Here is a 27,869-nt window from a genome sequence, read left to right as displayed (position 1 = left end):
CCACTCCAAAAGAGATAGTTTGCATCCATTAACCCCAAGCTCCCAATTAATCCCACTCCCTCCCCCTACCCCTAGGCAACCACAAAGGTATTCTCCAAGTCCATTTTATTTTTTTATTTTTTATTTTTTTTTTTTTGTCTTTTTGCTATTTCTTGGGCCGCTCCCACGGCATGTGGAGGTTCCCAGGCTAGGGGTCGAATTGGAGCTGTAGCCACTGGCCTACACCAGAGCCACAGCAACACGGGATCCGAGCCACGTCTGCAACCTACACCACAGCTCATGACAACGCTGGATTGTTAACCCACTGAGCAAGGGCAAGGACCGAACCCGCAACCTCATGGTTCCTAGTCGGATTCGTTAACCACTGCGCCACGACGGGAACTCCTATTTTTTTTTATTTTTTAATGATTTTTAATCTTTCAATTATAGACGCTTTACAGTGTTCTGTCAATTTTCCACTGTACAGCAAAGTGACCCAGTCACACATACATTTATACATTCTTTTTGTTTATTTGTTCATTTGTTTGTGTGTGTGTGTTTTGGGTTGTTTTTGGGGGTGGTTTTTAAATTTTTTTATTTCTTTATTACTCAATGAATTTATTATATTAATAGTTGTACAATGAACATCACAATCCAATTTTATAGGATTTCCATCCCACAGCCCCAGCACATTCCCCCATCCCCAAAACTGTCTCTTCCGGAGACCATAAGTTTTTCAAAGTCTGTGAGTCAGTATCTGTTCTGCAAAGAAGTTCATTGTGTCCTTTTAGCAGATTCCACATGTCGGTGGTAGCATTTAATGTTGGTGTCTCATTGACTGACCTCACATAGCATGGTAATTTCTAGGTCCATCCATGTTGCTAAGTATTTTGCCAGTATTTTGTTCCTTTTAATGGCTGAGTGATATTCCATTGTGTATATGTACCACATCTTCTTTAGCCACTCCTCTCTCGATGGACATGTAGGTGGCTTCCATGTCTTGGCTATTGAAAATAGTGCTGCAATGAACATCGGAGTACATGTGTCTTTGCACGTCGTGGTTTTCTCTGGGTAGATGCTCAGGAGTGGGATTGCTGGATCAAATGGTAGTTCTATTTTGAGTTTTCTGAGGCATCTCCATACTGCTTTCCACAGTGGTTGCACCAATTGACAATCCCACCAACAGTGTAACAGGGTTCCTTTTTCTCCACAGCCTCTCCAGCATTTATTGTTTGTAGATTTTTTTTGATGATGGCCATTCTGGCCAGAGTAAGGTGGTACCTCAGTGTGGTTTTGATTTGCATGTCTCTAACAATGAGTGATGTTGAACATCTTTGCATGTGTTTTTTGGCCATCTGTATGTCTTCTTTGGAGAACTGTCTGTTTAGATCTTCTGCCCATTTTTGGATGGGGTTGTTTGATTTTCTGGCATTGAGCTGCAGAAGGTGTTTCTAAATTTTGGAGATGACTCCCTTGTCAGTTGAATCACTTGCAAAGATCTTCTCCCATTCTGTGGGTTGTCTTTTCGTTTTGTTTAGGGTTTCCTTTGCTGAGCAGACACCTTTAAGTTCAATTAAGTCCCATTTGTTTATTTTTGTTTTTACTGTCATTACTCTAAGAGGTGGGTCTGAGAAGATGTTGCTCTTGTTTATGTCAGAGAGTGTTTGGCCTATGTTTCCTCTTAAGAGTTTGATAGTGTTTGGTCTTATATCTAGGTCTTTAGTCCATTTGGAGTTTATTTTGGGGTATGGTGTTAGGGAGTGTTCTAATTTCATTCTTTTCCATGTGGCTGTCCAGTTTTCCCAGCACCACTTATTGAACAAGCCGTCTTTTCTCCATTGTATATTCTTGCCTCCTTTGTCATAGATTAGTTGGCTGTAGGTGCGTGGGTTTAATTCTGGGCTTTCTGTCCTGTTCCACGGATCTAAATTTCTATCTTTGTGCCAGTACCATGTGGTTTTGATGACTGTTGCTTTGTAGTATAGTGTGAAGTCAGGGTGCCAGATTCCTCCAGCTCCATTTTTCTTTTTCAGGATGTCTTTGGCTATTCTGGGTCTTTTGTGCTTCCACACAAACTTTAAAATATTTTGTTTGAGTTCTGTGAAAACTGTCCTTGGTATTTTGATAGGGATTGCATTGAATCTGTAGATTGCCTTGGGTAGTATAGTCATTTTGATAATATTAATTCTTCCAGGCCACGAGCATGGTATATCTTTCCATCTATTTGTGTCATTTTGATCTCTTTCATCAGGATCTTATAGTTTTCAGAGTACAGGTCTTTTGTCTCTTTGGGTAGGTTTACTCCTAGGCGCTTTATTCTTTTGGATATGATGGTAAACAGGATTTCTTCCCTAATTTCTTTTTCTGCACTATCATTGTTAGTGTATAGATGCAGTTGATTTCAGTGTATTAATTTTGTATCCTGTGACTTTGCCAAATTCATGGATGAGCTCTCACAGTTTTCTGGTAGAGTCTTTAGGATTCTCTAGGTATAGTATCATGTCATTTGCAAATAGTGATAGTTTTACTTCTTCCTTTCCACTTTGGATTCCTTTTGTGTCTTTTACTTCTCTGATTGCTGTGGCTAGGACTTCCAAAACTATGTTGCAGAGTAACATAGAGTGGACATCCTTGTCTTGATCCTGATCTCAGCAGGAATTCTTTCCATTTTTCACCATTGAGAATGATGTTTGCTGTGGGTTTGTCATATATGGCCTTTATTATGTTGAGGTAGGTTCCTGCTATGCCCACTTTCTGAAGGGTTTTTCTCAGAAATGGGTGTTCCTTTTGTCAAAGGCTTTTTTCTCACATTATCACAATCATTTTAAGGCATAACATGGCAATAGAACACAAAACTGACTTTTTCCCCAGTTTTCACCATATCGGTAAAAGACACTGCCATCTATCTGTTGTTCAAGTTAAGAATTTGAAGTTATTAAGATATCCCTTTCCTTTACTCTCATCATCTAATCCCTAAATATTTGTAAGATATCCAACATCCAAATGATATCTCACCTCATTCCACTTATCTCCTTCTGCAGTCACGCTAGTTCAGACCACTATCATCTCATGCCTAGATTAGAGGCCCTGGCCTCTAAGTGGTCTTTTTGTTTTCTCTCCTGATGTCTTTAATCTCAAAATAGTAAAGTAGCTATTTATTTAAAGCCTAATCATATCATATCATGGCCCTGCCTTTTTTTTTTTTTTTTTTTTTTTTTTTTTTTTTGGCTGCAGCCATGCAGGGGCTTAATGTCTCAGTTTCCAGACCAGGGATTGTACCTGGGCTTCAGTGGTGAAAGTGCTGAGTACTAACCACTAGACAAACAGGAAACTCCCATCACTACCCTGCTGAAAAGCTTCTATTGTTTTCCACTGCCCTTGAAAAAGAATTCAGTCTTCTTACTATGAGACTTCAAGGCCACACATTATCTGAAGGCTCTCTTACTTCATCTCTAAGCACATTTCTCTCTCAGTAAGTTCTAGCCAAGATCTTTCCTGTCACAGGGTTGATGCAAAAGTCCCACCTTTTATTTGGGTAGAATTCCGTGCCCACGAGTTTTCCTGTAACTGGTATCCTCTCATCTTTCAAGTCTCAGCTGATGCTGAACCTTCTCACATAGGATTTCCTTGACCACCGTAAGCAGAGAGCATGCTGTCATCACCACATGCAGACCATTGTTCTCACCACAGCCCCCCCCCCTCCATTTGTTACTTTCAGGGTGTTTTCTTATTTTATTGAACATTTATTTGTCTGTTTACTATATTTCTTTCCTGTTTATCCTATTTCTCTCTCTCTTTTTATCCTTTTACACTGTTAATATAAAAAAAGAAAAACAGTGGTCGGGTTTTTTTTTTTTTTTTACCACTGTAAACCTGGGTATTAATATATTACATATTAGTAGGGGGAAGAGAGGAAAAAAAGAAGGGAAGGAAGGAGGAAGGGAAGGAGGGATGAGGAAGGAATTAACTACAGGCCTGGTGCTGCACCCTTCTTATATTATATGTATTCCCACAGCCCCTAGTAAAATTGCGGACTTAAAGTAGGCACCCAATGCATGTTTGCATGATGAATAAGTATGCAGACTATTTTTGCACTGTGACAAAATAAAAGGAAACTGGAGAAAACAAGATGCACAAAAGAAAAGATCCGTCCCATCTTACTTCCAACCTAGTCTAGCTGAAATGAACCCTTCAATTATAAAAAGTAATTTTAAGAATAGAGTAAACCAGAGGCTCAGACAAGGAGAGAAAGCCTCACTGGAGTTTGGGATTGCTTAAGGCAGGCTGGCAAATGGAATTTTGCTCTGTTTCCTCTGGGGTAATCCACCCTAGGCCAGGCATTTTTAAAGATGAGATTTTGAAATAAAGCTTTATACCCGGGAATGGACTGAGGCAGGAGAACATATCCCTTCTCTCCACTGGTCTAGTGCTTAAGTGTGAGAATTTTTGAACAAGATATGAAAGCAAAGACAACAAAACCCTGTAGGATAATAGTCTCTGAGGACCTTAATAACAGCCATTTTTAAAGCAATGCCTGTGAACCCCTAAATCCAGAGCTGCTCGTTTAAGATGCATTGCAATGCAGTGGACCTGAAAACACAGTCCTTATCTACCTGGAGCAACCAGGCTCCAAGCCAAACAGCAGTCTTCAAATTAACTCTTGTTTCTCTCAGTATGACAACTCTGCTGCTTTTAAAAGCATTGCAGCGGCCACATATAGAAGAGAAAAGGAGAGTCACACCCACTGTGAACCTGTATCCAACTGCATTTCCTGTGCAAATTAGGAACCTCTGGCAGTTAGATTAGAGTCCTTATAAGGTCAAGATTGTGGATCTAATTCCTTTAATGGGTGCTTCTCAAAAAATCCATTAGGAAGGATAATTCTGTTTTGTTTTGCTAGTTTTAATTTCCAATCCATACCAGACTGATACTTTTGTAACATGCCATAAAAATACACTACTTTTAAAAATTACAAAAACCAGACATGCACAATGCAAGCCGATGCTTTTTATTTTTAGATTGCTATAAATGTTTCTAAAGATTTACTCTCAATTTCTGTTCTCATAATGGAATGTGTGTGTGTCTGTGTGGCTGTGTGTCTGTATACTCCAAAACCTCAAGCATTTACAGCCCATGTTTAACAGGTCACTTTGGTTAACCAAGCTAAGAGGGTTTTACTTTGGCATGTTTATTTTTGTTTTATTTAACATCTCTGAAGCATCAACACATTTTCAGAATAACTTTGTTGGAGAAAGTCATTTAAAGAGTTTTATATACACTGCTTTCTTCTTAAAAAGAGGCTTACTGAACATAAGTCTACTTTTTTCTGGCTCATTCAAAATCATTATCACTACCATTAATTATTTTGCTTTGCTTTAAAGTTAGGTGATGCCTTCAAGGGCTAATACTATTTGTATGGCTCTCAGTTTCCACACTTTGTGACCCTGGTCACCTCTGAGTGCCTGCAGCTCCTTTTCTACCTTTCTGCTTCTCTGTAAGGTGCCACTTCTTGCTACTCTCAGTTTAGCCCTAAAGGATAACTTCTCTTCTACTATGGATCTTCTGTTTCTGACCTTTTAAGTTCTTAGAAATCAGATCTCACTTTATTTTCCCTATCAAGCTTATTTGAATTAGGTAAAACTTAGCAGTAAAGAATAACTAATGACCTTATCATTATTCACATACTAATTGTTTTCAGAAAGATTAGAGATGGTGTGTCTATAATGAATTTCGGAGGGGAATTTGGTCACTTATTCTTCCTCCATCTTTTCATTTGTTTTGTTCTATTGCTTACTTTTCAGTGATAGTGAAGATAAAGAGGTTATCGTTTTTCTGAGTTCTTTTTTAGAGGCGAATAATTCCATACACATGAGAAAGAAATTATGTGGAATCTATCATCCAGGATATTTTTGAATGATATCATAAGCATTTGTTTGAATATTAAAAAGAAGAATGTAGCAGTAATTAATTCTTGGTATCTTCCTTCTTTGTTTTTCTTCTAATCAAACTTTTATAACTTTTCATATTCTTCCCTATTGTTTTATTGCTTATATTCATCACAGATCATTCCACTCATTGAATGAGATAGTACAAATTTCATACTCGGTATTCTTGTCCATGTCCTTTTCTTTGTAAACTTTTATTTTTACTGGCTTCCTGAAAGATCTTTATCCTACTTAGTTTAAGGACTTCAACTGTGTCCTACCTGTTTCTTTCTGATACTCATCATCAATTCCGATCAGGCTGTGCAATGCATTGTCCCCACTAATAATCCAAACTCCTTCCCTATGTGTCTGCCATTTCCATGCTCGTCTCTCTTTTTTTTCCCCCCGCTGTTTAGGGCTGCACCCACATCATATGGAAGTTTCCAGGCTAGGGGTCAAATCAGAGCTGCAGCTGCTGGCCTATGCCACCCCACAGAAACTTGGCATCCGAGCCACATCTGCAACCTACACCACGGCTTACAACAATGCCATATCGTTAATCCACTGAGCAAGGCCAGGGATCGAACCCACATCCTCATGGATACTATTCGTGTTTGTTATCACTGAGCCACAACAAGAACGCCTCCATGCTCTTCTTTTCACTTGGAATACCCTCTGTCCTTCACCTCTCTCAATCCTACCCATCCTTCAATGCCCAAACCAGGTTCCGTGACTTTATAAAGTCTATTTCTGTCACTTGGTTTCCACATTGATTCTCTCATAATAGAAACCCTTACATGAGCTATTACTTATTAAAGACTTACTGTGTTCTGGATGACGTTCAAAGTATTTTACAAAAATTATTCCATGTAATATTCAAAACAACCCAGCAGGTAGGTATTATTATTTAATATTTAGTGAAGCCAAGAGAGTAAAGAGTTTTTAAACTTAGGCAGCTAATCAGAGAAAGAGGAGGAAGAGATTCAAATTGTATCAGTTTAACTGCTCTTTCCCATTAGTTTTCCCTGGTGGCTGAGAAAGTGGACTTAGGGCAGAAGTAAGCTAGACTCTTGGGAAAGAAGGAATTGTGAGATTTGAAAAGAAGCTTTCGAGGAAACATAATACACCCTACTCCTAAGACTACTCCACTATAAGGATATTGCTTGCCTCATATCTGAACTTTCTTTGTATTCAGAGTTGACATTTGCTCTATAATTATATATAACTTTAGGTTATATGTTTCTTTCTGAAGGGAGGGGCCACAAATCATTTTACCATTTATAGCCATTTTCTCAGTGATTTTATGTTCCTTCCTATTGTATTGTATTTCTCTGTCCATTTCTCTCTGATATATTTGTCTCCATATTAATAACACCATAAACTCTTTGAGTACTTAAAACAATGTTAGTCTGCCTTGTCTCATGGTGCTGCTAAATTTGCTGAAATTTAGGCAAGAGTATTATTGATAGGAAAAATTAATAGGAAATGTTTTTTAATTAATAGGAAAAAAAACTCAGGAGTAATATAGCCTAGTAAATAAGTGCACAGTACCTGGAGTCTGACAGCCTGGGTTTGAAATCTGGCTGCATGATTTATTTGTTGTGTGACCTTGCACATTTTTTATTTTGTTTTGTTTTCTTTTTCCTCTTTATGGCCACAGCTGCAGCATATGGAAGCTTCCTGGCTAGAGGTTGAAAGGGAACTGGAGCTTCAGGCCTACACCACAGTCGCAGCAACATGGGATCCAAGTTGCATCTTTGATCTACACCGCACCTTGTGGCAATGATGGATCCTAACCCACTGAATGAGGCCAGGGATCAAACCTGCGTCCTCACTATGTTGTGTTCTTAACCCACTGAGGCACAACAGGAACTCCAGACCTTGCACATATTTTATGGAATCTCTCTATAATTTCATTCTCTTATGTGTAAAGTGAGGATAAAAAACTAAACAATGTCTACCCTAAAGAGTTACTGAGAGGAGTAAATGAGCTCATGTATATACAGTGCTTTGGACAGTGCCTGCTCTGTAGTAAGTTTTATATATGTTGTAGTTGTTGCTGCTACTGCTGTTGCTTCTATTGTTATGTAACAAGTACTTTTATTCCCCTATTTATTATCTTTCCTAAAGAATACAGCCACAAAAAGAAGAGAAAAATTACTTTGAACATAGCAACTAAGGCTTGATCTTTTCTAGTTAAGTCAGAGGTGAACTAAAACTACCTAAAAGTTTGTGTGAAAATTACTTTTTGTCCATATTGGCTCTCTTCTGAGAACTCCACTTGATTCTCCGTTCCAACCTACTGCTTTTCTGGGGCCCTCTGAGTCTAAGGTTACTCTTAAGATAAATACTATTCTGGTAATTTTATGCAAATGTGAATGTGTTCCTTCCTCCCTGTCTTGTCAATACTCCCTCCCCATGTAGGACTTGTGCTGCGTACTGTACTGAAAAACCTCCACTATAGTCTGCCAACTTCCTCTAGAAAGCCTTATGTTCCTCACTGATACTTTGCTCCATTTTAGAGAAAACTACCTGAGTCCTATAGCTGACAGACTGCCTACCAGCCCGCCATCCCAAAGGAACATGGCCAAGTTATGTTTATGCTGATATGTCAGGTCATTATTTAACACAGTGCTCACATGGCTCATTTAGATAAAGGAATGGATTGCTGGTGGGAGAATTTCTGTTCTGGAAGCAGGGATATTTTGTAGTGAGGAGACCTTTTCAGTGCAAACATTTTTTGCTCACAAGTGGTCCCGAATGGCCAATTGCAAAATGAAAAGTGAAAAGGGTAGCCAGGATTCCATTTTTCATTTTGATCAAATCAATCCATTTGGGTGAATTTTAATCAAAATCAGTAATGCCATCTTTCCATGTGCTTTTACCTAAATAGTTGTTTTTTCCCCCTTGTTAGTAGTAGCCTTGTTCAGTCTCAGTAACTACTGTCTGTTATAGCCAATGCTTATAGAAAATGGTGTATGGAGGTAGCCTGAGATCACCTAGAATCAAAAGGACTGGATCCATTGCCCACATTTAACACTTTTGGCAAGTCAGTTAAACATCTCTGAGCCTCGGCGCTCTCATCTATAAAACAGAGAAAATATTATGTGTGTCATAGACCAAGGAGTAGGAGTAACTAACACAATACATTTCTAAGTGCTTTGAGAACTCTAAAGCCCTTTATTATAAATGTATCATCTGTTGTAAACCATCACCATGAACTACAGAAATAACACTGAGTTGAGTTACCTTTCCCTGCCAATACTAAGACTTCACTTCAACCACTTCTGAATATTAAAGGGGAGACATTTTAATCCCAGTATCCAGGAGGTTTGGCAGAAAATTCTCAGTATGTAGTTGATAATATGAATGAGTTAAATAAAAAGTACATATTAGGAGTTTCCTCGTACTGTAGCTCTGGTCACAGCTGTGACCCGGGTTCAATCCCTACCCCAGGAACTTTCGCACACTGTGGGTGCAGCCAAAAAATAAAAAATATATATACAGCTAGATTTTAGGAAAAGTAAAGACGTAACTGTGTCTTGCATTCCTCTTACATTTCTCACAGTGCTCAGGCTAAACAAATAATTGCTTCTCAACAAATACTGGTCTGTAAATTTCATATTCATTTCTTTCTTGATGATACAACAACAATGCTTAAATGCAGTGTAGTGTAAATCACAGAGGTGAAAATTAGCAAATTCATGAATCACCATCCTGTTTATGCTTAGGAAGATCTCTCATTTATTCAACAACGTATTGATGACTTCATGATATGCATAATCTCAAGGAACTACTGATTGAGCCGAGTCTCTGCAATAAAGAAAGACATAAAAATTCAAATATACTATAATTTATATGCATGGTAATGTAGAAAGCTGATTGTATTAGTCAAAATATCTTATCTTGTTGAACAACAAAACGTTTGGTCTTAATTACTTAAGTGTGTACTCTGAGACAAAGTTTTAACTAGCAAACAAGTCAAATATGACAAGAAAAGTAAAAGTAAAAGAAGTGGGGGGGAATTATCTCAATAATTTGAATCTGTTTCATTTTTAATCTTCAATTATTTGGAGATATTAACCTGACTTCTCTCTTTTAAAGAAAGGGAGTATTCAGCAGGATATAGTTTTTCCATGGAAGTATACAAACATAAATTGGATGTATATTCAATCAAGCTGCATTCAATGAGAAGCCCAGTACTAGTTTTCTACTATATCAGCTGCTTTGCAAATCAGGCTGTTGCCTTATTAAACAAGACTGTTTTTGATGTGATAAAGATACGTGTTTCTTGATCCGTTCTAGTATTTCTATTCTTTTGACTTCAGAGGTGATTTATCCACATTCCCCTCCTGTCCTCCAGTCAAAGGGAATGAGACAGAATTCTCTCTAGAGTCCATCAGTGATACTTTGGTTGCCAAAAATAGTGACAGGAGACATTCATCGTCCATCTACCTCACGTCTGCAACATTCAAACTCCTGCATTTAAGGGGCTGTGGCGGAAAACACAGGCCAGTTCTTCAGGCTAACATGTTATTGCTGCCACTTTTCCTTTCTTACTTTAGAAGAGTAATTTAATTCAATTTCAGAGAGAGAGAGAGAGGAGAAAAAAACTTTTCTAGTTACACAGATCAATCCAATTGTTCAGAGCTTCAGAATGAATTTTTAAACTTGTTGAACAGAAGCATACAAATCTCTAAAAGCAAGTCAGATAATGTACAAAGCCTCCATTCATTGTGTAGGCAGAAAGGAATGCTGGTACCCGGCAGCTCTCTAAGGAATGTTCCTTTGGCTTTGACCGTTCTGCTGGGAACAAGGAGGGAAACACATATATAAGATGAATTTATAATGTCTCTGGCTTACAATGGTCAAATGATAAGAAAAGTTGGCTGTTTAATATAAACTGTCAGTTGCATATTCCAGGCCTCCTCTCTTTGACGTCCCTCCCACATCCACAGGCCTGGCTACCGTTTCTTGAGGAGTACAAAGTAGCTGTTTATTATTATTGACTGGTGAGGCCTGTGCTCTGAAATTCATTTCTGTCAACAGAATGTAAGCAAAGTTGGCATTTTAAAGCTGGGCTCTTTCAGTCGCTGGGTTTTCTCAGGATTGCTATGCAACAGGATCAGTGCTGTAGTCCCCGGTTCAAGCTGAAAATGTTACACAGGAAGACATACCATGTAAAGGTCAGATTCTTCTACTATGATAATTTTCTTGATCTGTGTATATACAAATGATGTTGAATGCATCACTTCTTAAAACTCTTGTCAGGGTCTTATGGACTTTCCACCTGTCGAGCCTAAAAATGTGATGGTATTTTAAATGGGAAATCTTACAAATAAATGTATGATGCTGTAATAAATGCATGCTGCTGTTTTACCAATGTGAACTTGATTTGTATTGTCAAAAAGATTCTCTTTATGATAGAATCTCATTAATGTGCTAGTGCTATGGACCAAGTACAACCTTTTTTATTAGTCTCTCCATGCTTTTGTGGTCAAAGTCAATTCTATAGATTACTATATGCTTGGGAAATATAACTTGACCTATAGCATAATGAAATGATTGGCACTGGGGTGCACTTTATCATGGAGTTTTTATTTCATATCACTTCCATAAAACAATGTATTTTGTCCATGGACTAAAATACATAAGTTATGAAATTTGTAAAGTTATAAATATATTACTTTCCAATTCATAATCTCAAGGAATAAATTTTTTATACCTAGCAAGATGCCCGTTTTCAGTCTCCATAAAAACAGAGATAATACACCAAGAAACGTGTGTTGGAAGTATATCTTCTTATTAGTTGAACCAATTAAAATGCCTTTTGAACCAATAACCTATTTTTTGTAGTTTGTCAAATTCAGTCACAGCTGGTCTCTTTGGTTTGGTAATTCTGCATGTATGCTTTTCCCTGATGCCCTGCAGGACCTCCAAGGAGAAATCGAGGCTCACACAGATATCTATCACAACCTAGATGAAAATGGCCAAAAAATCCTGAGATCCCTGGAAGGTTCCGATGATGCCATCCTGTTACAAAGACGTTTGGATAATATGAACTTCAAGTGGAGTGAGCTGAGGAAAAAGTCTCTCAACATTAGGTAAGAAAAGACAGGAACAAAAAAAAGACCACAAAAGAATTAAAATGGCAATGTTTTGCTCAGATTCCTAGCCCAAGAAGCTAATATTTCATATGTTCATGTAAATCCCCCAATTTCAGAATGATTTATTTCATTTTGAATAAATGAATCATTTATTTGCCTGGTATGGAGATGATCCTTGAGGGTTCAAATTAGATCAGAATGGTGATGTTTTCTAACCACAGGAGAGATGCACATTAAGACATTAGAGTGAATTTAAATGAGGAGCACAGCTATCCTAATTTCATAGAGTTCTCTCTTGGTTTATCACAGGGTTATTCAAAAAATGATAAAACTACCACGTTTATCATGGAATTCTTTCTTTGGCATTCTTCTACATGCATAACTGAGGACATTCTTCAAATATCATTACACGTTATAATCAACAGACTGAAGGTGACCTCTCCATCACTCCCACAGCTAAGGAGAGACATAGCAACTTCTTGCCTTTTACTTCCTCTCACACTGTGTTACTACATCCTCTGTAAACTAAGCCTTTAGCTGTTCTATACTTATCTGCTTTGTACTTTGTCCCTTTCTGTGTATCAACATTATATTTAGAAGTGAATGAATGCACCTCAGCATTGTTGTAAGAAAGTACAGCATCACTGTACCCATTTGCCAATAGTTCAGTGAAGGCGCAAAGAGCAGAGAAAGTAAGTGAAATGCCCGAAGTCACCTAAGTGACGGAGGAAGTATGTGGAGTGGAAGTCAGGCTACCTGCTTTCTCATCAGTTGCTTTTTCTAATTCACGTCTCTTTATAAAAATATTTTGTTTTCTTCCATGTCTAGAGGAGGAGTGGTAGCAGAAGGAGGTGGAAGAGGATGAGTGGCCTTGTAACAGTTAAGTGGGAATGCTCTCAACATGGGGAATAGTTATGACTTTTAGGTCATCCAATTACACAGAGGAGATTATTTTTCTTCTCTATACTTCTTCTAAATTGTCCCCAATTTGGACATAGAGTATCTTTTCTTCCATAGTGAGGGGGAAAACACAACTGAAATTTATTCATTTGAAATCACTCTTGTAAAACTATGCACTCAATGTGACATAATGATGATAGCAACTAACCCTTACATAGTGCATCACATACTGTGCAATGTCACAAGCACTTTATATTTGTCAACATATTTAATGCTTTCAGCAGCCCTAAGAGATAAATTTTATTATTATGCTCTCTTTACACTTGAAGAAAGTAAGGCACAGAGAGGCTAAATAACTTTCCCAAGGTCACTTAGCTAGTGACAGATCTGTGATCTGAACACAGGGGTTCTGGCTCCAGAATCTGAGCTTTGAACTGTCATATTATAGCGAAGTATAAAGGAAGGAGGAGAGGGTAAGATTCACCTGACGTTTACATCTAAACATGTAGTAGTGAATGGATGAAACAGAAAAGCAGATTTCTGGGAGGAGGAAAGGCTCTATCTTTATTTCTGTGGTTTCCCCTTCCCCAAGTTTGTACCCCAGCTTCCAAGGCACTCATTTTTCTCCCTCTCTTTGGTTATGAATTTTGTATTGATATATTGATGATGAGCTGTGGGCAACAGTGGGTTGATGGCATTTTCAAAGATAGGGAGGCTGCGTTCATTTTCTACAGCTTAAACTCTTAGAGAGGTCAGTATATGTAACGACAGAGGCCACTTTCTTAACATCTGTCATTAAAAAGGAATGAAACTTGTGAGATTGAAAAGATAGTGGTAGACAAAGAAAAGGAAGTTCTTTTTTGTGGAAGGGAAAAAGAAAGGTGCTGTAATTGATCTGAACATCACTCAGTGCCTTTTCTCTCCTTCATGTGAATTTGATGAAATAAAAGGAGAATTGAAAGTGGCAAACAGCATGTCAGCCAAAATATGGGCTCTTCATTCTCAGCAATTTCCCATATGCCAGCTACTGCAGTTTAATTCTTGCTGTCATTAATCAAGTTGAAAACAGTTACCTTAATTCATCTAAGGTACTGCAAATTCTTGAACTTAAATACACAGGTCATTGGTTTTGGCTTTTAAATAGACCTCTCTAATAATACTGAATGTGTTATAAACACTCACTTACAAAAAGCAAAGAAATAATTCCTCACATCAAAGCAGTTTAGTTTATTTCCTGACACTTGGTTGAAATAAGGCTATCAGTCACTCCATACTCAATGGCAGGGTTCTGTTGAGAGAAGCATAGTAGAAGCAGTAATTTGAAATGGCTATAAAATAGGAGAGATGAACATGGGAAAAGTTAGATACAGAGCTAGTACTGACACATAAGCTTGTGTTGCTAATCTAGTCATTTCCTTCGTCGGCATTATTTTATAGTGAAAAGTCACCACGATTTTAAAAATCTTCCAAAGACACTCTGGAAAACCAGCACCATGTTTCTCCAAACTATAACATATAATACCAAAAAAAAATTTTTTTTAAAGTTGTTCATTGTGGCATAAGAGATTCTGAAGCCATTTTTATATTTCAAAATATTAGTGCTTAATTTCACAGGTTTCCATTTTTTAGGGGGGTCGTGCCCATGGCATGCAAAAGTTCTTGGAGCCAAGAACTTGCCCAAGCCACAGCAATGACAATACCATGTCCTTAACTGCTAGGCCACCAAGGAACTCCCATAGGTGTCTATTTTTAATGAAAAAAAATTGAGTTTGAACCATAATTATTTTGAAGTTTCCCGTTGCATTCCATTGACTTATAAAAGCTATCATTGTGCTTCCAGATCCAAGTCCATGTTACATCCTTTTCCCTCCACTTATTTTCCTTCCACCATGTCTTTTCCTGTGATTGTGATTCTTATTTCAGTCTTCATCATGAAATTCCATATTGATAGGTTTGTCTCTTTTTTTTACATGTTGAGACCATCCATTATATATTTACAAAAGTATTCTTCCTTAGACATTCTATCACATTATTCCTTTGGTCAATAACTTTAATCTTTGTATTTCTGTAGTATCCATTGTGACTTCCCCTTTTTCATTTCTTATTTTTTTTATTTGTTTTTTTTTCTCTTTTTCTTTGTGAATATAGCCAGAGGTTTGTCAGTTTTATTTACCTTTTCAAAGAACCAGCTCTTGGTTTTATTGATTTTTTCTATTTTTTTTTTAATCTCAAGGGGGAGGGGGAGGGAGTGGGATGGATTGGGAGCTTGGGGTTAATAGATGCAGACTATTGCCTTTGAAATGGATTAGCAATGAGATCCTGCTGTGTAGCACTGGGAATTATGTCTAGTCACTTATGATGGAGCATGATAATGTGAGAAAATAGAATGTATACATGTATATGTAACTGGGTCACCATGCTGTACAGTAGAAAAAAAAATAATGTATTGGGGAAATAAAAAATAAATTAAAAAAATTTTAAATTAGAAGAAAACTTTAATCTTATTGGTGCCCATATTTCATTCAGTAATTTATTTGTTCATTCAACAAATATTTCCTGAATGTTTAATATGTACTAGACACTCTTCCAGGCACTGAGGATACAACATTGAACAAAGCAGTCAAAAATCATTGCTTTCGTGAAGCTTATATTTAGTTACTAGAATTTAGTGAACCTTCCACTCTCTACCAACTATGCCTAAGAACCTGCTAACTCCTTCTCTTCCCTCTTCTTCCTCTGCCTCTCAGTTCCTTCCTCACCAAGAAGCCCAATATGGATTCTCTGAGTCTAACTCCTTTCCTGCTCTTCAACAATTTTCTCTCTGCAGCATATGAGCATATACATTTGTTGGTTCACACACTTGGAACACAACCTCTCCTCTCATCCTCCAAATTTTGACTCACATTCCATAAGCAAGATTTCCCTTTCTGACTTCCTTTACCAGGTCTTCCCTGTACTGCTCTCATTTATACTTGATGCAAGTTCCTTTAAGTATTTTTGAGTTGGTTCATAGAGCTATGCTTGCTGCCTTCAATTAAATTAGATAAATACCAAAACTCCAAGCTTTAGATATATCAGTAAGGTGGAGTAGGAAGGGCATTTGATCAGCAATTGGACAACCTAGTTTCTCCTCTGGCTCTGTTACTACCTAATATTTAATCTTGATCAATTCACTTACCTGCTTCAGACTTCAGTGTTCTCCCTCACTGAAATTAGGAAGTTTGACCAGATACATAGTGGTCTCTTTGAGTTCCCTTGCAATTCTATAGTTCTTGTATCTTTAAGTCTGCAATTACTCTTTACAAACCTAGGCTAATTATTGAACTTTTCTATTTTGTTTTTCTTATATTTAAAAGAGCTTACTGAGTTCAAAGATATGGTATAAGAGAAAACAAATGCAATGTCTTTGAAAGAAAAGAATAATTGAAATTGTATCTTATCATTTAGTTCAAGGAAAGTATACACCATCTGTTCCATATATATTATCACATCACATTTTATCCAAGAGGTATAAGAAGTGAATACTCAGTGATAACTGAGTGCCATCAAACAAAATATTAAATGCTTTATGTGGGAGAAAAATAAAGTGAAAATTTTCTACTTACATGTGCACACACACACACACACACACACACAGAGTCGCTGATGACATTACCCAACATCAGATGGTGATTAGTCAAAGAAACTTTCTTATTCTAAAATTTTCATATCTACAAACCTTGAATTTTTTATTTTAAAAATATGAACAATTTGAGAAGTGATCAAGTGAATTTTTTAACATGAGAAATATGTATGAAGACTTCACTTTAATATGCATCAGATTATATTTTTCAGATTATTGTATATATTATTAACTATGAGAATCACACATTATAGCCACATAATTCAGCAAAATGTACTTTCTTTGAGATTTTTATATTTGGAGGAAAAACCTAGAAATGTTCTATAAAATATAATCCTTTTTATGACATTTTGAACATTAATTTGAGAGGTGAGGACACCAACATTATACAATCCACAGCAGCAATAAATCTCTTAAAAAGTACTCAGTAGTAGAAATTAGAATAGAGATTTTGCTCTAATGGAGAACAAAGAAAGAGCAGAAGAAAGCAATATTCTACCTTTGAGAGAAATATGCAACTCAGACTTTGAGTGTCTCTGACCTTCTTTCTCTTACTTTTGGTATGTTAATTATATTTGAAAGTTGGAGTTCATGGCCCATCTGGGTGAAAAAAAAATGTTTACTTCTCTTTGGGTTTAATTCCCTTTATTTAAAGGCCTTTAGCTTTATTTCTGTGGCTCCTTATTATTTCTGCATTCTTACCTTTTCTTTCAGTATGCTTATTAAGCTCATTACACAAGGATACCAAAGATATACAGGGATATATCATTAGTTTTATAAAGGAAGTCAAAGTGAAAAATGAATTCAATATAATACATTCTGTTTTAAGAACAGATGCCTTTCAGAGTAAAGTTTTATTAAGGATTTCAAAGTAGGCATTGACCAAATCACACTTGAAATATCTGTGTCTAGAGAAATAACAATCACTTTAGCAGCCCCTATAATTTTTAAAGTCCTGACACTGAAGAGTTTCTTAAAGATCAAGCTATATATCCCATATATCCCAACACACCTGAAGTTTCTGCATTTTACCCCAACATTATAAATTATGGAAATTATCTGCTTATTAAAGATGGGTACTTGTCTTGTTAAAAGCTAGTAACCCCTAAGCTTTTATCTTCACTAATAGAGATTAATAGAAAAAGGATACAAGCGAAGTATGTTGCTTCAATTTCTTCTTCTATTTCCTGTTGAGTAGTGAGAGGTAATTAGAGTATCTTTGTTAATTAGCAGGAAGCTTTTTTTTGCTCAGGGATGGAAGACATTTGGTGAAAACCATTAAGGTTAAGGATTTCCTCATATAAGGTTTGTAGTTTCTATTTTGTGTGTCTGAATATGATAGTTCAAGTTGTGTGTCTCCAGACTTGTCTTTATACCTTTGTGTCTCAGTCCCCACATTTTCAAAACAAGGGTGTTGAATCCTCTCTAGGACTCCTTTCAGCCCTCACAGCCTATGACAAAATAAGGGGGTGAGGGTGGGGTAGTCATTACAAATACAAAGAAATATTTTCAGGAAAAAACCCAAATACAAACATAAGTTAATCACTTAGAAATATCTGGTATACATACTTGAAAATTAACAGAGCATCTGCATCAAACACATGCATTAGAAATGTGTCTTTAAAACACTTTACAAGCTTAGCATGGCCAGAGAAAAGGTTTCCTGAGCTCAGAGCATTTCATTACATTTAGATCTCCTTCACAATCATGTCACTGACAAATACCGCCTTTGCCCTGTGGAGACCAAGTAATGTTTAGGGGACATAGGAAATACCTTAAGAAATTCTTTCTCATAGAATTGTCCTGGAGCTCACTTGCTGAGTTGTGAAGATTCTTGTTAAAAGTACCTAAATTCTGTATTTGTGAGTCTGTTTCTGTTTTGCATGTACATTCATTTGTATTATTTCTTAGATTCCAAACCTGTGGTTACCAAGGAGGAGTGGGAAGAAGGGAGGGACAAATTAGGGATATGAAATTAACAGATATAAAGTAGCATATATGAAATAGATAAGTAACAAAGATTTATTGTATAGCACAAAAAATGATAGTCATTATCTTGTAATAATTTATAATGGAGTATAATCTGCAAAAATACCAATCCCCATGCTATGTACCTGAAACTAATAAAAAATTGTAAATTAAACTTCATTTGGGGAGAGGGAGTTTTCTGGTGAACTAGTGGTTACGACTCAGCATTTTCACCACTTTGGCCCAACTTAGGAGTCTGTACTTTAAACAAGCTACTCAAATGTTCATTACGCACACTAAAGTTTTAGAACCATGTCTTTAGATTGGATATCTTTGTAAGTATTGTTTTAAATCTGGAGGCTTTATTTGAAGGAGTTTCTCTCCTCGAGCGCCCCCACAGTGCTCTCTGTCTTTTATAAGCACTTTGTTTATTTTTTTAATGTTATAGTTGATTTATAGTGTTATATCGATTTCTGTCATTTTTTTCTCATACTATCTGTCATCATGTTCTATCCCAAGAGTTAGGTATAGTTCCCTGTGCTATACAGTGGGCCCTCATTGCTTATCCATTCTAAAGGTAGTCGTTTGCGTCTACTATTTTTGTCCTCATATCAAATATTTTCTTTCACTCATATACTCTGGCAAGGAAAAGAAAGTCATTTGATATGTGGCTAAGGTGATCAAACATTTGGAAAATTGACCTAACTCCATACCTTAGAGATGACTAAGAAAGGACCCCTGAGCCAGATACCTGAACACTTTTTGGCACTAATGATTCCAGGTCCTTCTGTTCCTCTATTAACTTTCTCAACTGTCCTGTGTCCCTAGCTCTTCACAGCCTCTGTATCTCATGCTAGGTAGTTTCTCTTAGATCCTTTAGAACTGAATTCTTTGTGTCTCAGTGCTCTTTTTTTCTCTCTTAAGGTACGCAAGGGTTTTGCTAATACTTAGCACCATTTAACTTGAAACAGGATTTGTAGAACTGCCTTATGTAAACAAAGCAGCAGTTGGAGGCCTTACTTGAGACAGCCTGCCTTTCAGCATATCAATCCTGCAGGCCTCTCCACCACAGGGATATGTTATTTCTTTTACTGGACAGATGGAAGACAAACATGGGACATCTCCTGGTTATTTTCATCTTTTTTGGGGGGGGGCCACACCTATGGCATGTGGAAGTTCCCAGGCCAGGGATCGAACCTGTGCCACAGCAGTAATCAGAGCCACAGTGGTGAAAATGCCAGATCCTTAACCTGCTGAGCCACCAGGGGGAACTCCCAGACATCTTTATATTCTCCCCTACTTTCCCCTCTCCCTACTTCCCAATGCCAGATTGAGACTGAGACACACTCAGTAAATATTTATTTAATCAGTGTCTCATTTACCATTTGCTGCCTTTCCATGTCTGGACTATGCCTCTCTCTACCTTTCAAAATGTCCTACTTGACAGCCTCTTTTACCCTCAAGGGGACCAAGTTGCAAATTCCAGACACCCTGCAACCAGTAGTCATTACATGTCATTAAAGAGCTAAAATCTTGCATAGGGAATTCTCACTTAGGCTTATCATGGAAGAGTGATAACTGTAAAAGGAGGAGGGAACAGAAGCATAAAAGGACTGACCTCTACACCATATGTAATCTGCACTATTATATTTAATTCATGATATTTATGGTAGTTCATGATTCATTTATTAAATAATAATGCCCTTAGAGTCCTGAGCAATTTAATTTCCCTGATGGAAATGCCTTCATTTTTCTGAATATAATGTTTATATTGCTCGCAATTGAAAGAGAATTCTGACAATTTGGAAAAGTATGAAGATGAAGGAATAAATCCCCTATAAATCTTCCTCTGAGGGATAAACAAGTTGTCGTTGCAGAATTTTTATATGCATAGTCAAGCATGTGCACACAAACACACACACACAAACATTTTACAAAAATAGATTGTATCTATTTTTATAAACTTCTTCCTCACTTAGCAAATGACAGGTGATCTCATCTATATCCATATATTTGCCTATGTCATCAATTAATGTTGTGTAGGATTCATTGGATTTTAAAGTGACATTGTATGAATTCTCCATTATATATGTAACCCATTTCCTAGTATTGAATATTTAAGTTGTTTCCACTTTATATCGATCATAAGTATGCCATAAATAACCATTTTCTACCTATATCTTTGCTTGCTTTCCCAGTTACTTTCTTAGTATAAGTGCCTTGAATTTAAGTCTGTGGGTCACTGTATTTGCACATTTTAAAGACTTGTATATATCATCGAATTATCCTTCTGAAAGTTTGTAATAATTTAATTTTAGCAAATGTTACTATTTGGTAATTTTGTTTGAGTAAGGCCAGCAAGAGAATTGTATTTGAAATGTCAGGCTAAGTTACCAAATGGCAAAGGTAAATGTTCTACCTGGTTGCTTTACATTTCTACATCTGTAGCATTAGACAGTATATTATATTTATGTTCTGGACAGCATTAATTTTGTGATTTAACTGGTGATTTCTGATAAGATGTAAGTAATGCTGTATAATTCTTGATTTACCTAAGGATAGAGCTGTGCTAACATTTCACGATTCTTTGTTTTATGGATGATGATTTATTTTCTTAATTTAGTTTCTCATCCTCAAGTGAAATGTGGATTTTATAACACAGATCATTCATTTATATATTATTAAATGGCTTCTACAGATTAACATGTTCTAAATACATTGGATGGTAAAGCACTCAGTCTCTTGCCTAAATTATTCATATTTGGGGGAGGCTTTCAGGCAAATGTCTGATTTTACTTTTCCACGGTGAGTTGTTGTCTCAGAACATTTTACACAAAGGAAACAAAGTGAAAAATGTTGGAACTTGGTGAAAACAAATCCCAGGTGCACATGAATAAAGAAGGGTAGAGGAAAAGAATAAGCATATAGGAAGAGGAGCAGAAAGAAACAGATGCCAGATGGGAAGAGTCAATGGAAGAGGCTGCCTAGGGTGTAGAAATGGAAAAGTCAAAATATGGGGAGAGACCTTTCCATTTCTCAAAGCAGAAAGAATTCCAGTACTAGCATGAGTCACATGAAAACTAGGTGGTTTATATTAGTCACTGGGTCCAATTTTTTCTACCAGAAACATTAAGAATCATCATTGACTGCAACACTCTAGGAAAGCAGTTCATTCCGCTATATATTTCATGCCAAAAGTCTCCAAATTCTGCATGTGGAAATAAACATATGGCTAAACACTATCTTTCCAAGAAGTTGCCCTCAAAAGACCCCTGTTTTGTTGCTCTGAAAAGCAGGTAGCCAGATTTTTATTGAGGACTGCCGTGAAGTTCACAGTACGTTCGTTTATACCCTATGGAACTAATCAACCAATGTACCTGTAATGGGATTGTTAAAACCATCAGTTAAACTTCCAGATACTCTGACATAGTTTACTCCTGTTATTTTCCAGGTCCCATTTGGAAGCCAGTTCTGACCAGTGGAAGCGTCTGCACCTCTCTCTTCAGGAACTTTTGGTGTGGCTACAGCTGAAAGATGATGAGTTAAGCCGGCAGGCACCTATCGGAGGCGATTGCCCTGCAGTTCAGAAGCAGAATGATGTACACAGGGTAGGACATTTCCAAGCACAGTGTGTCTTGCACATAGTAATATGTGGTGACTATTTTAAGACAAGTTTTAATTGAAAAATTAGTTTGAAAAAAAGAAATAAAGGTGAATAGAAATTTTTCTATTACTCCTCTAGTCCAAGGGTCAATTGGAAATAATCCAAGCCATTATATTTTAAATGTCAAAAGCGTCTGCACTAATAATATCGTTTAAGAAATTTCCCATGTCCTTTGGTTATATTTTAAAGTGTTTTACTTTTGAAAATATTAAATATATTCAAAAGCAGATAATATTATAATAGACACCTGTGTACCCATCAAGACTTCAGCAATTACCAATTCATGGTCAATTTTATTTCTTCTATATGTGTACTTCATCCTCCGTTATTTTGAAACAAATCTCAGGCATGAATCATTTAATTCATAAATATTTTCAAAAGCATCTCTGAAAGATAAGAATTTACCTTTTAAAAAGTAACCACATTGCTATTATAATACTTTTTAAGTGCCAGTAATTTTATGACAGATACCAAGGCAGTATTCAAATTTCCATTTCTCATATCCTTGTCTTAATTGTTTTAACAGTTTTTTTTTGAGTTTTGGTTTATTGGTTTAAATAAGAATTGAAATGAGGTCCACACATTGCATTTGGTTAATTTGTCTTTTAAATCTCTTTTTTTTAACTTTTTATGTTGAAGTAATTAGGGACTCACAGTAAGTTACAAAAATAGAACAGAGATTTTCACTATGTATTTCACCAGTTTCTTCTAATGGTTACGTCTCACATAAGTATAGAACTATTATTTTGGTCATTTTAACATGCAGTCAGGGTAAACATTTTTAATTACAACACAACTCACTTCAGACTAACCACATTTCAAGTGCTCAGACATGGCTAGTGGCTACTCCGTTGAACAACAGTTTTACATGTTTGATCATATTCAGGTTTAACCTTTTTTGGTAAGACTGCTTTATAGTTAGTAATATATTCTTCCATCATCAAGAGGTACACAAAAGTCTTCTTTTGTGATTTTGGCAGCTAGATTAATTATCAGTGGCTAGGGGTTGCAATGTGATAATTACCTATTTCTATCATTTCCTTCTCATTTATTATCTAGAGTACTTCTTTGAAAAGAAAATGTACACTCATCTACTAGTTGGGTAACCAGGATATTGTTCATCTAGGATAGGCAGGATAAATATTTCCACTTTATCAGTCTTCAGAATAACAACTTGTTCACTAGCATCCTCCAACAGCCATCAATTGTTTCTTTTTTTGTCTTTCATTACATTTCTGTCTTAATGGCTCTGAGTGGGGAAGACAGAGATTTGCTCTTGCTGACCTCTAAGACCCTAGTATCTAGCAAAATGTCTGGCATACAATGGATACTGATAAGTGTTTTTGAAATGAGAATAAAAGTTACATGAAGAGAAAGGAATAGAAAACCAAGTAAATTACCACCAAACAACAAAAGCTTGATAAAATGTTACCACTTTTGTATGTTCAGCACTTAAAGGAAAGACCTTTATGGAGACACAGCCAAAAGTAGCATCTTGAAGAAAGGTCAAGGGTTTATATTATTCCAGAGAAAAAGATAGATTACAAAAAGAGAAGAGAACTTTAGGGAAGATCCAGTAGTTTGTAAAAAAAAAAAATTGCCAAAGTAATTAGCAGTTTCTCCTTTAGCCATTCCCCTTCATATAATTAGAATATTAAGGTAGTTTTTGTGGTGGGATGTAATAGTAATTTTTTTAATGTTCTAATTTTGAATAAATAGTGGAAACACTCTGGTGTATATTTAGAAGAGCATGCATTGAGAAGGGTTGGCATTTTAAATAAAATGAATTATACACTGAAATGAGACAGAGTTTCTATGAAAGGTATAATCTTATTCTCTTTCCAGAAATCAAAGAAGATAAATCACTGGACTAGTGCACTAGGATTCATAAGACTGAGATTCTAGTCATATTCCTCCATAAACTAGATGATGGTGGTTGCTACTTTGTTACTTCACTGTAAGGTGAAGAATTTGGTCTACATAGTTTTGCCACAGGCCCTTCTAGCCAGCATTTTATCATAAATACTGCCTCCCTATTCCTGGTTATAGGCTTTGGTTACTTGCTAACAGCGGTAAAATGTTCATACTCATCATTATCATTCCCCTTACTCATGAATTTCATGACCAGTAACATGCTTTTGGGAGATGTAATGCTAGAATTCTGGGTAACATGCACCAGCTGGAAGTGAACTAACCCCCACTTGACTAGTGTGCTTATTCAGATACCCACATCCTCCCTTTCTTTGACATATCAGGACTTCTAGCCCATTGATAACTCCTGGTTCTAGACATAGGTTCCATTGCCCCTCTATCTTTACCTCCCTCCAAGTCCAACTTAGAATCAGTCATAAAAAATTTTAATAACTCTTTGTTAAGATGCTAAGATCCTTTACTATATTATCTTTTTGTTACTATCATCTACAAAACCCTAAGGCTTGGAGGCTCTAACTAACCAGTTTCTCCAATCTAACCAGTTTCTCCAATCCAAACAGCAACACAGCAGTCTGACATAGTACCTTTCCAGGATGATCAGCCTCCAGCTGTCCAATGCCAACACATCACTGGATCAGTTTACTTTTTTGACTCTGTGTACTGTAGTCATAACCATCATTACAAGAGACTTTTTCTCCTCACTTGTCTGTACCTGACCTTGCCACTCTATAAGGCGATCAATATTTCAGTCAAAGTAATCTATGTAAAAATATAAATTGAATTATGTCAGTCCTCTTCTAACTGCTCTTCAATGACTTTACAGTGCCCTTGGGAAAAGACCGAAACTCCTTAGCAAGGATATCAAAGCCCGATCTGGCTGATCTGGCCCCTACCATCTCCTTTCTTACTGCTCTTCCTCTTGACAAGAGCTAAACTACCTTCTTCTGTTTGTTTCCGTTTCTCTGTGTTTCACTCAGGTGGAGCTTTGAACACACTGTCTGAAACCCTTTCTGCCCAAACCTAACCTCTCATAAATTGCTGGCTGACATCTAAATAATCCTTTGCAACTTTTTCTCTAAATTTTTATTGTTATTTCCCAAATACAATTTTTTCTACTGTACAGCATGGTGACCCAGATACATGTACATGTATATATTCTTTTTACCCAATTATGATACTCCATCATAAAAGACTACACATAATTATCAGTGCTACACAGCAGGATCTCATTTCTAATCCATTCCAAAAGCAATAGTATCAATCTATTAACCGCAAGTTCCCTCCCCCACCCCTTGCTGGAATCTAATATACAAAAAAAAGGAATATTTCTATCTTTTTTTAAGATTCATTTATTTTATATATATATTACTCAATGAATTTATTATATTAATAGTTATACAATGAACATCACAATCCAATTTTATAGGATTTCCATCCCACAACCTCAGTGCACCCCCCACCCCCCAAACTGTCTCCTCCGGAGACCATAAGTTTTTGAAAGTCTGTGAGTCAGTATCTGTTCTGCAAAGAAGTTCATTGTGTCCTTTTAGCAGATTCCACATGTCGGTGGTAGCATTTAATGTTGGTGTCTCATTGTATGGCTGACCTCACATAGCATGGTAATTTCTAGGTCCATCCATGTTGCTAAGTATTTTGCCAGTATTTTGTTCCTTTTAATGGCTGAGTGATATTCCATTGTGTATATGTACCACATCTTCTTTAGCCACTCCTCTCTCGATGGACATGTAGGTGGCTTCCATGTCTTGGCTATTGAAAATAGTGCTGCAATGAACATCGGAGTACATGTGTCTTTGCACGTCGTGGTTTTCTCTGGGTAGATGCTCAGGAGTGGGATTGCTGGATCAAATGGTAGTTCTATTTTGAGTTTTCTGAGGCATCTCCATACTGCTTTCCACAGTGGTTGCACCAATTGACAATCCCACCAACAGTGTAACAGGGTTCCTTTTTCTCCACAGCCTCTCCAGCATTTATTGTTTGTAGATTTTTTTTGATGATGGCCATTCTGGCCAGAGTAAGGTGGTACCTCAGTGTGGTTTTGATTTGCATGTCTCTAACAATGAGTGATGTTGAACATCTTTGCATGTGTTTTTTGGCCATCTGTATGTCTTCTTTGGAGAACTGTCTGTTTAGATCTTCTGCCCATTTTTGGATGGGGTTGTTTGATTTTCTGGCATTGAGCTGCAGAAGGTGTTTCTAAATTTTGGAGATGACTCCCTTGTCAGTTGAATCACTTGCAAAGATCTTCTCCCATTCTGTGGGTTGTCTTTTCGTTTTGTTTAGGGTTTCCTTTGCTGAGCAGACACCTTTAAGTTCAATTAAGTCCCATTTGTTTATTTTTGTTTTTACTGTCATTACTCTAAGAGGTGGGTCTGAGAAGATGTTGCTCTTGTTTATGTCAGAGAGTGTTTGGCCTATGTTTCCTCTTAAGAGTTTGATAGTGTTTGGTCTTATATCTAGGTCTTTAGTCCATTTGGAGTTTATTTTGGGGTATGGTGTTAGGGAGTGTTCTAATTTCATTCTTTTCCATGTGGCTGTCCAGTTTTCCCAGCACCACTTATTGAACAAGCCGTCTTTTCTCCATTGTATATTCTTGCCTCCTTTGTCATAGATTAGTTGGCTGTAGGTGCGTGGGTTTAATTCTGGGCTTTCTGTCCTGTTCCACGGATCTAAATTTCTATCTTTGTGCCAGTACCATGTGGTTTTGATGACTGTTGCTTTGTAGTATAGTGTGAAGTCAGGGTGCCAGATTCCTCCAGCTCCATTTTTCTTTTTCAGGATGTCTTTGGCTATTCTGGGTCTTTTGTGCTTCCACACAAACTTTAAAATATTTTGTTTGAGTTCTGTGAAAACTGTCCTTGGTATTTTGATAGGGATTGCATTGAATCTGTAGATTGCCTTGGGTAGTATAGTCATTTTGATAATATTAATTCTTCCAGGCCACGAGCATGGTATATCTTTCCATCTATTTGTGTCATTTTGATCTCTTTCATCAGGATCTTATAGTTTTCAGAGTACAGGTCTTTTGTCTCTTTGGGTAGGTTTACTCCTAGGCGCTTTATTCTTTTGGATATGATGGTAAACAGGATTTCTTCCCTAATTTCTTTTTCTGCACTATCATTGTTAGTGTATAGATGCAGTTGATTTCAGTGTATTAATTTTGTATCCTGTGACTTTGCCAAATTCATGGATGAGCTCTCACAGTTTTCTGGTAGAGTCTTTAGGATTCTCTAGGTATAGTATCATGTCATTTGCAAATAGTGATAGTTTTACTTCTTCCTTTCCACTTTGGATTCCTTTTGTGTCTTTTACTTCTCTGATTGCTGTGGCTAGGACTTCCAAAACTATGTTGCAGAGTAACATAGAGTGGACATCCTTGTCTTGATCCTGATCTCAGCAGGAATTCTTTCCATTTTTCACCATTGAGAATGATGTTTGCTGTGAGTTTGTCATATATGGATTTTATCATGTTGAAGAAGGTTCCTGCTATGCCCACTTTCTGAAGGGTTTTTCTCAGAAATGGGTGTTGGATTTTGTCAAAGGCTTTTCCCACGTCTATTGAGAGGATCATATGGTTTTTATTCTTCAGTTTATTAACGGGGTGTATCACACCGATGGATTTGCAGATATTGAAGAACCCTTGCATCCCTGGGATAAATCTCACTGGATCCTGATATACAATCCTTTTAATGTATTGTTGGAGGCGGTTTGCTAGTATTTTGTTGAGGATTTTTGCATCGATGTTCATCAGTGAA

At 36.8% G+C, this 27,869-nt stretch overlaps 1 protein-coding gene across 18 annotated transcripts in view; it reads left to right on the top strand.

The window, feature by feature from the left end:
- DMD (dystrophin) overlaps positions 1–27,869 on the top strand; it is a 2,622,506-nt gene that overhangs the window by 2,216,924 nt on the left and 377,713 nt on the right. For 17 of the 18 annotated variants that reach the window (XM_021079543.1, XM_021079551.1, XM_021079550.1 and 14 more), the window contains 2 exon segments: positions 11,835–12,007; positions 21,952–22,108. In XM_021079543.1, the coding sequence (XP_020935202.1) occupies positions 11,835–12,007; positions 21,952–22,108 (330 nt within the window). 18 annotated transcript variants of the gene reach the window in all.

The sequence above is a fragment of the Sus scrofa genome, chromosome X, assembly GCF_000003025.6.
Source record: "Sus scrofa isolate TJ Tabasco breed Duroc chromosome X, Sscrofa11.1, whole genome shotgun sequence".
In the NCBI taxonomy this organism is placed as follows: Eukaryota; Metazoa; Chordata; class Mammalia; order Artiodactyla; family Suidae; genus Sus; species Sus scrofa.
The sequence above is the reverse complement of the archived record's forward strand: the minus strand, read 5'-3'. Positions and strand labels throughout refer to the sequence as shown.